The 16,745-nt window shown below is 44.6% G+C and overlaps 1 protein-coding gene across 3 annotated transcripts in view; it reads left to right on the top strand.

Moving 5' to 3' along the window:
* Positions 1 to 16,745, top strand: part of LOC144822333 (galectin-9-like) — a 52,852-nt gene that overhangs the window by 16,125 nt on the left and 19,982 nt on the right. For 2 of the 3 annotated variants that reach the window (XM_078679703.1, XM_078679705.1), the window contains exon 2: positions 8,872 to 8,960. In XM_078679703.1, coding sequence (XP_078535829.1) covers positions 8,872 to 8,960 — 89 coding nt within the window. Of the gene's footprint in view, positions 1 to 8,342; positions 8,524 to 8,871; positions 8,961 to 16,745 lie in introns of all 3 variants that reach the window. The other variant, XM_078679704.1, reaches the window with a different exon arrangement.

The following is a 16,745-nucleotide window of genomic DNA, read 5'->3' as shown; positions in this document are numbered from 1 at the left end:
ATTGTCCTTTATTGCTATCTGTATGGGGTCTACGTTTTTCATTAATCCTACATCTTTCCCGGTAAAGTCCCATACCTCTGGCTTCACTGTTTCTTGGAGTTCTTTGGGCAAATCCTGCATAGTCATTCGTTTAATTTCTGAGTCAGGTCTTATTAACATTAATTTATAAATGCCATCTTCATCTGGGGTCTGAATTTCAACACCCTTTGGTGTGCAAAAGATGGTACAGTTCATTTTGCACAGCAAATCACGTCCCAGTAAGTTCACTGGACTGGTGTCACAAACGACAAATCTATGCATTTCTTTAAAATTTCCAATTGAGATCTCCATGGGCTCGGTAACAGGAGTACTAATCAGTTGATTAGATACCCCCACTACTTGGATTGCTTCTCCCGAGAGGGGTAGGTTTGGAACGTCCACTGTTCTCACAGTAGAACGGGTAGCGCCAGTGTCCAACAGAAAAGTGACATCATTTCCGTCAACCTTTCCTTCAATGTATGGCCCTGACTGGTCTACCGGCAAGGAGGCGCCAAGTACGCACTCCTCGTCCTCCCCTCTCAGGCCCCGTCAGTACTGGTCATCACAAAGGAAGGTATCATTTAGTAAATACTGCGAAGTTGCTGCATTTGTTCTCATTGCTCCCCCAGACTTCTACGTCATCACCCTGCGTGGATTTTCCCTTAAATACTTGCTTTGGTGCTCGGGGCAACTGAATCGTTTTTACCTGTTGTTGGGTCTTTCTTGGTCTTTCATTCTGCGTCTGTGGAGTTAAATCAGGTGTTTGGGAGTTATCATCCTGCAAATAGGGACACTCGTCTCGCCAGTGTCCAATTTCTCCGCACTGGTGGCAGGGAAATTTCTTCTTAGCCTCCTCCCTGCTCATTTTGGGCCGGGGCTTTCCTCCACCCCCACCCCCAGGACTTGGATTCTGAGTAGTTTTGGCCATTTTATTCAATTGTTTTTCCTGCTGTTCTGCGAGCTTCACTTGAGCCCACATAACCTTCTCCTTGAGAGCCTTTTTCTTTTCTGCCATCTCGTCCTCACAGTACTTTGCGTACCGTAGGACCTCATCCATCTTTTTAGTATGCCAACAGATTTTGTTATCTTTTATCCACTGACAAATTTCGGGTCTTAAACCATTTACAAACCTGTAAATAAAATGTGTCATATCCTTCACCTCGATGTTATCTATACCACTGTACGTTTTGAACACCTGCAACAGCCTTTCATAAAAGGAGTGCACTGTCTCGTCTCTTTCCTGCGTGGTTCTATCTATCTTGGTCCAATCAGTTTCCTTTGCTGGCACTTTTAGTTTCAGATGCTGAATTACTTGTTCATATTTTCTCATCACTTCCTTCAATGGTTCCCCTGTTTTGTCATCTCTTGGGTATTCCTCACTAGGCCAAGCTATGGCTATTTTACACTCGGTCCATAGATCTACAGGGACCACTATGTCGAAGAACCCATCCAGGTCCTTCCACAGGCATTTTTGCACCTTTACGAACCTTTCCACCTGCCTGTACCAGTCGACTGGCTTTTCGCGCAATTTCGGGAAATCGTTAGTAAAGGACACAATATCCTGTCTGGACCATGGAACGTGCACATACTTTCCACCTGGTACTTCGCGCATAGGGCATAACTGTTCTGGCTTGTCAGCTTCTCTTAGAGCGAATTCGGGAGTTGCCTGCCTAGACCTGGCCTCATCCTTTTTCTTGACCCATCGGGCTTTCCACCTTTCCACATCTCCCCATTTTTGCAATACGGTCAATAGTTCCTTGACCTGTGCTTTCTTCCCTGAAACATTCAAGTTTTCCAAATCCTTGTCTGAAAAATCTGCCCTATATGGTTTTTGCAGCGGTTTCGATCTTGAAATATCTATTCCCATGCTAGCAGCAGTGTCGGTCAGTTTTTCATGAAGTACTCGGGTATTTCGGGTGAGACTTTTGCAGATAAACAGCATTTCGTCTTCGGAGTAGGTATTTAATCTGTCTAATCCTACGTTTCCTGCCATCAATTCCTCTATTTCTATTCTCAGCTTGTAGAGATCTAAAGGTTTCGTTGGGGACGCTTGTTTTTCAAATTCTTGACTCCATCTTTCGATTTCTTCAGGAGTCACCAATGTGACACTCTTCGTACCTGAGGTCGATTCCATCTGAATTTCCCTCGCGTTAAAAGGATTATGTCTTTTCTGTATCTTTTTTCCTGTATTTCTAACGGGCAGATCTAGCAGCGAGACCTCCGACTCACACTCACTTGTCTGGTCATCTATGATTAAGGGTTCTGGTCTGGTCGGTGCAATGACAGGAGTAATTACTGGAGGTTTCGGACTCCCTTGACGGTCCCCGTACAACGGAACCACTGGTCCGATAGTTACTGGGATTGTCAAGGCTTCAGGACTTGCATTTAGTTGTGACATTTTCCGTATTATTTCAGCTCTCTGATTTCCTAGCGCTTCTCGCTCTTTCTCTTCTAATAACCTGTCCAAAGATTTGTCATGTAACACCTGCGGGGTTAGAATGGGAGCATAACTCGGGGCAGTGGGATGTGTCTCACTCGGCCCTCCACCATAATTAGGTTTCTGAAACAAACTTCCTGTGCCTAGGATTCTCGGATCTTCCTCATCCCGGGGCTGTAATAACGGCATTCCTGAACCTAAGGACCTCATCTCACCTCCGTAGGGGGGACGAGGGCAAAAATCTCCTTCCCGTGCATATCCCATTTCCCCACCTACAGGTCTCCTGGGGTAAATACTTCTGGTTTCTACGGGTCCTAGATTCTCAGTATAAGGAGGAATTAGATAATCCCCTCCTACACTTGCGGACCTGACCTCTTCCCTTTGTAGAGGTCTCCGGGGAATACCTCCTGCACTCGCAGGTCGGTGTCCTTCATTATAAGGAGGCGGACTTCTCATGCATATGTCATCTAACAATTCGTCATCTGATTCTCCTAGGGGCCCCCAGTGTTTGGATTTCTCTGTCCTTTCCCCCCCCCCAGGAGGATCTTCTGCTGGCATCATGGGAAACAGTCCCTCAACAATCATGCTCTGTCTCCATTGTTTCATCTTTTTGTCTCGGGATTCTTGTTTCAGTTTTGGGTAATACTTTGTCAGCCCTTTGTCCATCCGGGGCTTCTCTCTTTGGAAAGCCTCGATCTCCCATTCCTCTAATGCCTCATACTGCGTTAGTCTCGGTCTGGGATGTAATTCATTCATTCGGGTTCTTAAATTGAATAGGATCCTACCATTAAAGGTACCTTCTAACGGAAAGGCCATTATTCCGTCATCTTGTGTGTATTTCGCCCAATTTTCTAACCATACACATGTATTGTACCCTCTGTCGAACATCATGAAAGAGGCAGGAGTATTTGGTGGTGGAATAACAATGCCCTCTCTAGTTTTGATCGGTTTGTCCTTTTTGAAGTAATTCTTTACCTTATTTACAAGGGACAATTTTCGCTTACTTCCGTACATAATGTCGTATCTATTAGCCTTCCACTGATCCCTTTCAAACCCTAGGTTTCTTGGATCGGGTCTAGTCTCTGGAGTATACGAGTGCCACATACGATTCCTACGCTTAACTTTGTTTACAAAATTACCTCCAACCAGAATGCGTCTTGCAATTCCGTGCGACCAATGGGGTGCACGAGTTCAAATATTTTCGGCCAATGGGTGCGCGGCCTTTTCGCGAGACAGTTCTCACGCTTCGGCGCTCACCCCTCCTTCACAATTCCAGCCCCGCTACCCGCCCGCTGTTTCTACCAATCCCAGCGCGGCACGGAGTGACGTCAGAGACGCTTCACGACTGACTCCCTCCCTTCACAAGGTAACGGAAACTTTCTTTCTTTCTAAAGTGCTTAGTACTTGGTTATTTTACGACGAATACACATTCGCCACAGTGCTCAAGTGTCTAGACAGGAAAGAGTTGTTTTACTGCAAGTAAACTACTTCCATTTACTTTTCACACACTACGGGTAGATCTCTTCCGCCTACCCTTCACTCTAGCATCAGTGAACCTGTTACTTCCCTAGACCCATCCACTCATTCCGGGATATATCCGAGTCTAAGGTTTCCCAGCGGACCCCTTTGCTTTCACCCAAGCTCCGATGAACCTGCTACTCTTCCGATGTGACCCTTATTAGGTTACGCCACTATGGGAATTTTGCCAGTGAACCTCGTTACTAACATTTATTCACACATGTATTCAGAAAAAGCCCTAGTTAGTGCTTCCGGTTCTACCTAACCTGCACCTAACTTTCCTTGAGCCTGCGACCTCAAGCAAATGGATTCTGTTCACCACTCGCTTTTCAATTCCCCGGGGATTTCCGACAACATTTAACAAAACGTTTTACATACGCATGGATTAATATATATAACAATATAAGAACAAGAATAACAATTTTCAACCAATTCATAAATTTAAAAGCAACACATTTCAAGAGAGTGATCAATTCCTCAAAACGGCCGCTCTTGTAGCAGCATCAATATACTAGCAGCTACCGACTTGACTTAGCTTAACTAGTCCTACCTAACCTTTAACTATTCCCTAACCATAACTCTGCTACCAGAAAATACTGATAGAGCGCGCGGGTCACCCGACCAATAATTTCGCCACTTCCGGCTTCGGGCCCATATATTTCAAATCACCATATACATTGATCGGATGACCTCACGTTCTGCTATCAGATATTTGTGAGTTCCTTTCGTTATTCCTCAGAGTACCCGACTTACCATCCACCGATGCGGGTACCAATGACCACAATGGATCAGGGAGCTAGCTGTAAAAGGAAAGGCAGCAAAATACAAACCCAACAAATATCATTCAATACTTTGTAAAATGACCACGGACAACTGGAAGTTTTAAAGTCTTTATCTAATTTAGTAAAATTCAGAAATCATCAAATTCACAGTAATTAAGCAATCGATAATCAGAATAACAGAAAGTACATAGCTGAATAGCAAATAAGTCAGTGCAACCATTTATAAACTAATGGAACCAGGACACCTTCAAAATGAAGGATCAGGACTAGTATTCTAGAATTATCTCAAAAATGAGACAGGAGTTCGGGACATTTATATAACTATAGGAGAGTCTATGTAGAGAGACACGCTATGCTTTAAGGCAAAAGTTCTTTAGACAGTTTAAGTAAGGAGGTTCTAGACCATATCAGGAAATGACAAACTGCAATGCAAAATATAATTTCTAACAGGTAGGGTAACATAGGAACACGTTACGAAACAAATGCAAATGACTTTATGATTCAATGGTTGCGGGAGAAAGCATGGAAAAATATTTCACGTGCAAAGGTATGTCTTTATTGAAGCAAAGACAGAAAAATAGAAAGGTGCAGTTTCAGGAGATTCAGAGCAATATTTACCTAGACTGGTGTGAAAAACCAAACCCTGGCCACGGGTCAGTTAAGGACAGGAAACCCCTCAAGGAAGGATACCCCTCAAATGGACAGCAGGTGCAGAATGGACACCCAGGACAGGACAGGAAACCCTCAGATTAGAAATCAGGACAGGACCACCAGGCTACGACCAGCACCCGCAGTTCGGAAGCAACGCCTGCGCTCCACCCTCTCTGCAGCTATCGATCAGGACCCCGATTGGGTCAGCGAATTCCCCAGCAAAGTGCTTCGCCAGCACTTAAGGTTCAGTAAAACCTTCAGAGTCTATGGTCAAATTTCGGACAGAGAGCTCCGCAGCTCCTCTGTATCAAGTCACCTACTGAGTGCGTTGGGACAGTGACAGGTCAGCTAAACCAGACAAGTCGGACCATTTCCCTAGGTGAACCCAGGGTAGATATACTGTTTTGGGACGGTGTACCACCCCCCAATGTTGCAAAGTGTCAGAATCCCTCAATTTGGATTGGTCCTAAGGTAGGGTTTGGGTAACACACCAATCAGGACAGACTATTTGGAGGCCTACTTTGCATCTCTGGGTACCGCCTAGCGAGATTGGGGTTCCCATGAGAAAGTCGCACAGAATGCAATGAAAAAGAATACATTTCGATACAATAGAACATAATCATGATGCTTCTGCTAGGTGAAGGTGCCCTTTCCCAGGGTGGCTCTGGCATCAACCTTCTTTGGCCTGAGTTCAATGCCGTGGCAGCCTCTAGTGATTCTGCGCAGAAATACCCTCCAAGATGGACTCCCCAGCCCAGCACCCCTCCGAGTCGAGGATACATGATAAGTAAGCGAAAACAAATTAAAACATAGAAGTGACGGTATGAAAAACACATCATGGGTTGTGTACTTTAAACTTATCATTATAAAAATATACTATGCAGTTTAAATGTTAGCAACATATACACATTTACAAAAGCATCACCATGTTATTCACGAGAGCTGTGTATTACGCATGCGCACCCTTTCCCACCAAACTTATAACTACGTCAGGTCACGTGAGTGTGACTGACGCATGCGCAGAAGCAATTTTCCAAGCGGCGGCCATGTTTTAGAACACGGATTAGTTGTATTAGAAATACACATACGCAAGCTTCCTCTACTTCGTTCGAATATAAAATAAAAGATTAGTAAGACGTACAAATTTTATAAATTGATTACACACGGGCGAGGTTCATGACTCGAGCAAGTCGCGATGCGAAGCTTGCTCTATCAGAATTATGATGCAGCTTAACCCATGGATGCTTTGCAGGATGGCTAACACCTTTGGTTTTGCCATGCTTCTCTAGTTCAATATCTTCCATATTAACCAGAAAAGTGTTTTTTTTTATTTTATTTAAATAAAACAATAACTTAATTCATGTTGGTAACGAAATTCCACAGAGTGGTTAGAACAGAGGTTAATGCCACCCTAAGCGTTTGAGGGAAGGCTGTACCCTACTTTGAGTTATCTTTTTTAGCCTGCATTGATTTTACAAAACATACGAAAATTGGTATTCTTAAATGTGAAAGAGAAATATTTTATGAGTATTCTTCTCAATCAAATGTGTTAGGAGCATATCACCTGGGGGTATGGACGTAATTCAACAGTCCAAAACATTGTAAAAAGACCAGTTTCAAACAATAGGAGCCCAGTGACAGGGATATCCCAGTGAGGGTTCGCCTGAGTTCTTGCAAGGGGCTGTATTCACCCCCTTCCTCGCAACAGAGTTAACTAGATCCTAAAATCCTTGGGATAAGAAGGACATTCTGGAAATAGATCCTATTATTAAAAAGGCTTAAGGCATTCCTTACATTTCAAGAAATGCAGGGAATACTTAGATTCAAGAGGAGGGAGAGGTTTTTAAATATGAGCAGATTGAGTTATTTTTATTGTCAGCCGTAGGTTATCACCAGCTTGCTTGATGCTGTATTTCTCCAGTCACCCAGCAGATGGGTGTATCAATATCTAAGATTGATGGTATTCAAGATCCTAGATTATGCCAAGCTTTGTGGACAGTGGTTGCAGGATGTAGGAACATCAGTGACCCCAGAAATTTGGGAAGAAATAAATAAAGTTGTGCATTGCCTTACATTTAGCTCAAATCTTAGATTCAGTGATCAATTTGAGCCGGTGGTTGCCGGTGGAGACCACCAGCATAATTTATTTGGACCGACACTTATTTTTCCTCTTCTGACATGTACCAAGCACAAAAGAGGGAAAAATACACAAAGGGGAAAGAAGGAGGAAGAGAAAGATGGAAAAAGGAAGAGAACAACAGAGAAACTGTTATAAAGGAAGAAAGCAGAAACCTGGCAGAGTGGTATAAAGGGGCAGGGAGGGCCTAGTGGAAAGATTACAGAGGTATGAGGGAGATTCCAGGCTATGCAGCGTTAGTATTCATCGTGCCGACATGTATTAGAACATTGGAATGTTGAGCACTCAATTGATGACAATGGAGCGCTCCAGGCTTCTAATGGCTGGGAGAAGCCCAGAGCATCAACATTCAAATCTTTGTTCGCAGCAGTTTCTGTGAACAAAGGCCTCATGGAGCCCAAGGGGATTTCAATCTCCTCAAGCTATTGAGGCCTTTGTTCACAGAACAGAGGGGCGGAATGTTCTAATAGCCTTAGAGCCCTCATTAGCGGGCTCTACCGGCCCTTAAAGGCCTGCTCCCTTCTTAAAGGCCTCACCTTCGGCTCGGGGCTTTAGCACTGAGCGGGCCTTTAATGGCCGGTAGAGCCCTCTATGTCGGGCTCTAAGGGTATAATAGTGCCAGGCGTGAGCTTCTGAGAAGAGAATACAATACCTTTGTATGTATGGTTTATATAACACACCATCTAGGCTCAATAAAACTATGGGACAGAAGGGTGGTTCAAGGGAGTCAGGTAGGACATATTAGGTCCTTTAATTTGCTGTAGCAGCCACAGTATTTCTTCTCTTTCCTTTCTCACAGTAAAGAGCAAAAAAAGACACCAAGGGGACTACACTGAATATACAAATCAGGGTACCACAACCATCTAGAACTGGGCTGTTGGTCAACGCTGAATCCTTATTGACTACAGATAACCCAGGGCCTGAGCAGTTTGTTACAGCATTACTGAGCCCCCAGCATGGGAAACAGTCACTGCTCGATGGTAAGTTATGAGTAACTATGGACTGAATTGTGATGGTATCGCTGAAATGATTGTACTAGTAGTGGCATACTCCAGCGATCTCAGGCTGTCCCATTTCAGGAGTAAGTAGCTCCCTAGTGGTGACTTCTGTTTGCATTTTTGGGCACAAAGTCTTTTAGGTATACATTGAAAAACAACATTGAGAACTCACACCTGGCGCGGGACAGCATTAGATTTTTGTTTTGGAGTATGGAAGGATACACCATATGATTGAGTACTGTAGCGTATCATGGTACAAAATGAACAAAATTCAACAGAATAGCCTGATTTTTTTTTGCTAACTCATTAAGTCTCTCCTTTGGTTTGCAGTCGGTGCCCTTCACCCAAGGTATCTCTGGGAGCCTCAGCGATGGGACCGTGTTGGTGATCAGTGGCACTGTCAGTCATCATGGTGACACGTGAGTATTCTACATGGTGATAGAAAGCAATTGACGCAGAGTGCAAGAGCGGTTGTCAGTGGCAAAAATGGAATGAGAGTATATACTCATTGTGTGCAACCAGCCATACACTGAAGTGCGTGTCAGTCACATACAGTGAAACCAGAAGTCGAGATGTGCAAAAGAAAAGGGTTGACCTCACAGCAGACCCGTGCCTCTCAAATATCAATAAGATTGAGGCCAGAACTAGTGACTTGACACTTGGCTGACTCTGTCAAAGGCCTTTTTGATCCACTAGGTTATCATTAAGGTCTCGACCACCTCCCACGTGCCCTCCTTCCTATCATATTGCCCATCACGGTTGGTGAGAACCTAATATCACATAGTTAATCCAGTGCCTTCAGCTGAGGCTGGTCCACCACTTTCCTTCTGCACAGCAGTAAAAGCAAGAGACAAACTTCTGGAAAATACGGTGGCCTGGAACTTGCCATGGGGTTAAGGGAAGGGAGCAGGGATTTCCTTTAGATGTAATAGTATACAAGAGAGCACATACTACTTTCTGAAAGGAATGGCACTTTGCAATTTTGCACTCCAAGAGAACTTAGCACTTTGTCATGAAGATGCTAATAGTTTGTAACTCCAGACTTTAGCAAGCAATTGAACTAGCTAATGGTGTGATAATCTTGGGAAACACCACAGACTGTGTGAGAAACTTGGGGCAAAATGACAGAATGAATGAGGAACTTGAGATACACAACCCGTGTCATAAGCTTAGGTTGTGAGTTTGGGGCACACCACTGACTGTAAAGAGTTTGAGGCGCATACACAGACTGTGTGAATAGCTTGGTAAACACTACAGACTGTCTGAGGACTTTTGGACACATAAACTGTATGAGAAACTTGGGGCACATGGACATAGTACGTGAAGAGTTTGTGGCATGCGGACACACAGGCAGGGGAAGATGGAGGGACAGACTGTAACATAAGCTTGGAATCACTGGCAGGCTGTGTGAGGAACAGTGTACTGTGGCTTTAATACCTTGGCACATTCTTGCAAAAGGGCAAATTCCTCTCTCTAAGACGTTGTAGTTTTCTGTTGACTGCACCTGGTCAAACTGTAACTTTTACAAGGAACCTTAGTCCCTTAAGCAATACATCACCCATAGCAACTCAAGGTTGCATCACTTTACTGCCTGCTAGTGATAGTGATATCTGAGTGATTGACAGACAGAAGAGCTACAGCTACACTTTAGGAACTGAAAGGCTCTGAAGTCCTTAAAATACACAAATGTATACAAGAGGGATCCCTGTGTGATTATGTGACCCCTGGGATTGGACACTAGACTGGCACAAACAGCTATGTAGTATAAACTGAGCGGTCTCTAGGATTTCACTTTGGTTGGCCGCATCACCGATATTACCCGGTGACTCAGTGCCTATTGACCTATGTTATGCTTCTGGACACAGATAACATAGTATGGAGGTCACTCATTCAGAGATGCCAAATAGGACGTAACGTACAGGACTTGTCCTGAAAGTGGACGTGTTATGTCTGTATTGTGTATTCTAGATACACATTACTGCAAAATAATGGGTTAAGGGGGTATTTTGCAATGTTAGCCGAAAAAAATAGTCAACCTAGACTTCCATTCCAATCATTTACACCCAGTACAGGTCACAGCCAACTCTATGGAATCCATTTTGCAGACTCTCTTAACCGGCTGACTATGTGCCTGTACTAAAGTCATTCCCTCAGATGACTTTCTCTGTCACTTCTAAGATTCTGCTCCAATGTCCATCGAAACTGCCCTTGTCCTCCTCCTAAAAAGCCAGACCTTGACACAACCTTCCTTGAAGCACACTATCTTATATAGCAAATATTTCACCTATTTCCAATATATTGGAAATCGTGGTCATCTAACTGCAGGAACATGTCGAAAATTGTCCAGCCCCCTACAATCAAATACCCCCCATAAAAAAACAATATAATATTTAAATGACTCCCGTTCACAGAGTAATAATGCACTAGAAAACGCAGATTGAGACCTCTTGTGATGTTCCTTTCCATTGTCCTACTGGAAACATTCAGTACTATGTCAATTTGATTCAAGCTGAATGTTCGGCTCATTATCTTACAACGTGTGTAGTCTTTCAGAGATAGCCAGAGGCAATGGATACATCTCGGACCATGTGGCTAAGAATCAGCCTCATGCCCTTTTGGTGTGACCACAGCTTCTTCTATATGCCATTTTTAATATTCACATTAGACCTAGGCCTGGGCGGCGAACTTCTCTCCGTCCGCGGAGTTTGCAGAGTTTTCTGCACTCCGCGGAGTTTGCGGAGTGCAGAAAACTCCGCTTCGCGATGTGCAATAGAGTTTTTCCCCCGCTCGCAATCGCAAGCGCGAGCTGCTGCGAGCGGCAGAAATACCAGCACAAACTGCAGTTTGAACTGCACTCCGGAGTTTTTTTGTAACTTTGCGGAGTTTCACGTAGTAAAACTCCGCAAACTACGCCCAGGCCTTAGACCTCCTTCTATGGTTCTATAGAATCCTTAAGGCTGTCATTAGAGTGACACAGCTGGAGTTGTGAATAGTCAGTATTGTTCATCAGGGGCTTGCAGACATAACTCGATGTTGGAACATCAGCCAAGCTGAGCTCAGGCTGCTGCTGTAGGTCATGTTTGAACTCAAATCCAGGAATATTGACCATACATGTACTTCTTAGGGATTAAGGAATCCGACATGTGTGCCCTACATGCCAAACTCCACTCTAAAAGTTGGCTATGACTGACTATAGCAAAGCGTTTTTATGCAGACTGTTCACACTGTTTATAAATAAAACATCTGCTTCCTGTTTTTCAGATAGTCACTAAGACATACATGCATTTTTATATGCGGACCAATGCAGATCCTAATGTAAAACTTTTAAAAAACATTATCAAGTGGCCTTCTAGTTGCGAATTATGTGAGGCCTTCTGATGATATCATAACATCTAGATGCTTTACCTTAAGTTCTTACAAATTACAAGATCAAGTTAATGCAATTTGCTTTGGTCCAGGACTGTTTTGATTGGCTCATAAGTATCTGCGCCCATCTCCGCCCAATCTTCCAGAGGATAACAGTAGTCTGTCATTGCTGCTGTTGATTTTTTTATTCCAATTTGACACAGTAAATCACCTTTTATATGCATACATGTAATGTGTTATGTTGAGTATACTAATAGAATTGAATTCACCAAGCTGTCATCCTCCACTTCTATGTGGATGATATTGAAATATTTCTGAATCAGCATTTGTGTCGAACATATTGAAACTTGGAAGGCGCAAATTGACTTAGAACAGAATAGGCACCAAACTAGAGTAATTTTACTTAGTTACTTAAGTTTCAGGTACCTGCAGAAGGTGTTTGGTGATTCATGCCCACAGCTATTTTCCTAAACTCTGAAAGATTTCTAAGTAATCTTTTATTATAATCATTACTAGGTTATTGTGTTTAATTAGCTACATTCTTCCATTGCCACTGTACTTACATATTGTATGTTATCACTACCTTGGCATTAAGTTATTTTATGTACCTTCTAACATAAGTTTTAGGTGTGTTTCGAAGCACATCCAATTTTGGAGTATAAGGAACTTCAGGTGGAGCTAAGTTTACAACACGTGTCTTCTGTTGTTCAGAATGTAGATTAGACACTCTGGACAGAGAAACATGAGCAACACCTTGTGATTTTTAGGTCTCGCACCTGGCGATGCAGCGCAAAGCGCTGTCGCCAGCGAGACCTATTGACGCTGGCTTGGCTCTCGAGGTAGACAGGAGATGGGCACGCGCAGGCTGCAGGCCGGACTGGAAATGTGAACGCGCGTGTTCAGCCACGCGGTGTGCACATCTCCTGTCCCCCTTCAGTCTACCAAGCCAGCTGCATGCAGTAACTGTGCCAAAACACACATGCGCCCAAAAAAACCACACACACCCCTGCCCCACCAATACACGCGTACTCGTCTTTCTCAGCAACAAGCATGGCGTGCTTTCCCTTCCTCCGCCTTCTCTATGGCTTGTCTCCTACCGGCCCTGCAGCGCTGTTACCGGTACAATGATGCCCGAGATGTGTGTGCTGTGACTTCTCTGGGCCGCTGGTCATCCTGGACTGCGACAACCGCTCTCCCCTGCTGAACTGCAGCCGCGCCTGCTTCACCAAGTTGTACGCGCCGCCACTGGGCACGAGCCACAGGCCACGCCGATGTGCATGCTCACGGCGTGCCTTTAACGTGCGCATGGCGCTCTTTCACTTTCCCTGGTTTTAATTAGCTAAACTAGCAAACGCATACTTGGCCCGTTTTCTTGTCTTAGGGCATGGAATAGCCTTTTGCACTGGCGGAAAGCTGGCAGGCCGTTCACGTGTGAGGCAGAAGACGCCCTCTCGTGCACAGGTGCTGAGCACATCTCATTGCCTAGATCATTTCCGATTCTGAACTTCATATGGCCGCGGCACTAGAACCCAGCTTTTTTTGACCTTTGTGGGAGTGGCCCCTGGTACACAGAAGTACAGTTCAAATGCCGTTTATCTGAAGCTGCCTTTCCGATTGCTCGAGGTGTGAATTGAGACCGGGGAGTGCTTTTCCGATTACTCGAGGTGTGAATTGAGACCGGGGAGAATTGGTTTCAGGTACTTGCCACTGCATATTGGAAAATCGATTTAAATCCACAATCCATTTAGGGATGAGCTCATATTTATTGTAAAGTTGATGTTTATTTATTGCTTGTATTTGCTACGTTGCATCGATGTCAAGTGGCACTTTTCGTGTGAAGCTTTCGGCTACTACTGCCTTTTTATCTATCAACACTTTTCATATTGTAAGCTTTTTTAATTTAGCTCTTCGGGTGTGAAACGTGGTACTACAAGCCACAGAATACATTATGATGGTTAAAAACAGCATCACTGCCGCAAGGAGTCAGATTAGGTGCCTTCGCTTGGCAGCTATGAGTTGTTTTTAAATTGTGTGGTGTCTGTCGTCACAATAGTTCTCAAAGACTACCTCATGGTGTCAAATTTTTATTTAAATTGTGAGTTGTATTGGCTTAGACAGGCACATTGTTTGGATTGGCTGGCTACCACCGCACACTACAAACATTTTACTGAAGTCTTTTTTGGCTCGGTAAAAAAACTGAAACTCCTGGTATCCCACATTTAAGAAACCCTCAAGCCAATAGCTGGTGAATGCGCTCACATGTAGGGTGAACTGATGACACCATGTCCCTGGGACCCAACTTTCTAGTTCCTGGTTTTGATTTAATATATCCGTGGAATCTGTGGGTTGTAGACTTGGTTCTCTTCAATTGTGTTCATTGAATCGACACACCTGATAATGATGATATGTAAAAGCAAAATCCAGAAATGGAAAAGTGGTGTCCCAGTATGCTTCAGTGTTTCCCACCCTCCATGAGGGGCAGACCATTCCTCTGCGATTTAACACTGACGCGTGCACTGGGTGTTCCTAAAGCAAGCCTGTATATGCCCGCCCACACACGAATGGGCCTTAGGGCCAGGGAGTCTGCTTCTCTTTCCTCTCAGGTAAACAGAGTACTTGTTTTGTCTCTCTTGATGCCCCTCAGTATTTTAACTCCTGCTTACTTGGCCTTGCAACCTCCCACCTCTGAATTACTTACTTTGCATCACCTCTTGTGCACACTTGGGTATTTCTTCTTGCGTGCTTCAGCCCTGTCTCATCATAACTCCCTCTAATGAGATTCTTTCATCTCTACACTGCTTCCGTACCCACCTGAAAAATAACACTCCTGTTTATAGCTATGGCCAACTTAAGATTGTTTAGTCTTGAAGCACTATTTTCTTTAATGAGTTTCTCCTACTGCAGACACTACATGCTTTCCTACAACATTTAGTGCAACATGCATGCTTTTGATTTCCAAGCAGCCCAGAACAATGGCGGGCGCTTCTTTGAATAGGTCTTGCATTTACAAGTTTGAGCTATTGGCATTGTATATGACAATGCTTTTTTAGGTTTCGCCCTGGGCGTTGCAACTGCGTAGCAGTTGCTCCGCCCACGGCGAAACCTCATGATCCTACATATGGACTTTGGTTCCGCCTCTGTCTCCCATTGGCTAGCTCCATAAATGGAGGCTAGCCATTGGGAGACAGAGGCTGTCAATCACGCTTTCTCGAGAAAACGCGATTCGGGGGCGTTTCTCTGGCTTTTTTAAAGTCCCGCCCCTTTGTCCTGGGCCGCGCTGTCATTGGCTGCCGGCCGGGACACCCCCGTGACATCATTTCCCGGGCCGCGCTGTGATTGGCTGCCGGCCCGGGACCTGACTTGTTTTCAAATGTTTACCGCTCCATCCTTTTTGAGAAAAAGTTAATGTGTGCAATATTTAGAAAAACGAAATGTTTTAATGATTTCCTTTCTGTACCTACGTCGTCACACAATCCAATGCACAAGTGCTTTTAGAAAATGTAAAATGTAGCGTTCTTTGCCGCTTTTACCAGGAGTCCACTTAAAAGCATAGATTCAGAAATGGCAACAGCTTTCCGCTGTCGAACTTCCGTATTTTGCTTACATCAGTGTTTCCTCTGAAAACGCTTTATGGGCGGACCTAAGCTACTGAGGTGGCCATCTCGGAAACAGGCATTCTGTAGAGCGACGTTTTAGAACACCCTTCAGTAGCAACGAACCTCACCCGTGACGTTAAGATGGCCGCCGCATAGAACATGCGCACAATGATCCCACCAGCCAGAAGAACAGAGGGGGCCCGGGGCGGGGAGGAGGTGGTGAGAAAGAACGGAGAGGGCCCTACAGAGCATCTACCAATATTGCAACAGCTGCCTCGGTAGCAGGCGACGGGTTGCAGCTCACTCTGTGCTCCCTCACGCTCAACACTGTCCCAAGCTGCAGACGGCCACCGCTTCCGGGGTCCAGGGTATGAGGGACCAGCAACGGCCGTGGGGCCTTAACCCCTTCGATGCTCATGACGAGCTGGGCTCGTCATGAGGTAGCCTCCTGCTACGCTCATGACGAGCCCAGCTCGTCATGAAACATGCGTTTTTAAAAATCTCAGCACTCGAGCAGAATTCCGCTAGCGCGCATGCGGTTAAAGGGGCCGTGGCACCCATTGTGAGAGAGGAAGAGTGGGGACAGTCCTTGGCATTGTTTATTGTCCCACCTCTGCTGCTCGTTTAAGTTCTGTGTTTAAAGGTTTTAGTCCTGAGGGATCCTGAGCCCCCTCAAACATTTCATTCGATATTTCTCCCTTATGTAGTAGCTCACCGCTTCCTGCACCTATAATTTGTCTCATTTGTTGCTCTTCTTACAGAAAATTGCCTATTTGACTTGCTCAAAGTTTTAAAATGCCACAAAATATGCAGAATTGTGCGGTTTGTTAGGGGGACTGTGAATTTACACCTGATAGCAGTGTCTTCGGACCAAATTAAAACTGTGTATTGTGGGCGGGTCCTGCCTGATCTCAGACCAATTTGGATGCGGATCCTGTATTGATGTCCTTAAACAGGACGGGCAAAAGGCTGATCGGTTTCTCAATAATGATTGTAAAAACACTAAAACTTTTACATATCAGTGATACAATCCCTGTTCACATTTTACATGCGTTTACTTCATTCTAATGAGTATTTGCTTTTTCCCAGTTGCTGTGTCTCAGTTTTATCATGCAGCGTACAGTTCTTGTATGATGCTTGATTGAACTAGTTGTCTAAGTTCGGGTTGTGGCTTGGTGTGTATGATGCTGCACAGCTCAGAGCTCTGAAGTTGAAGCAGAGGGCAGTGGGAGTTTCTCACAG

This window comes from Lissotriton helveticus, chromosome 3_1 (genome assembly GCF_964261635.1).
Source record: "Lissotriton helveticus chromosome 3_1, aLisHel1.1, whole genome shotgun sequence".
In the NCBI taxonomy this organism is placed as follows: Eukaryota; Metazoa; Chordata; class Amphibia; order Caudata; family Salamandridae; genus Lissotriton; species Lissotriton helveticus.
The sequence above is the reverse complement of the archived record's forward strand: the minus strand, read 5'-3'. Positions and strand labels throughout refer to the sequence as shown.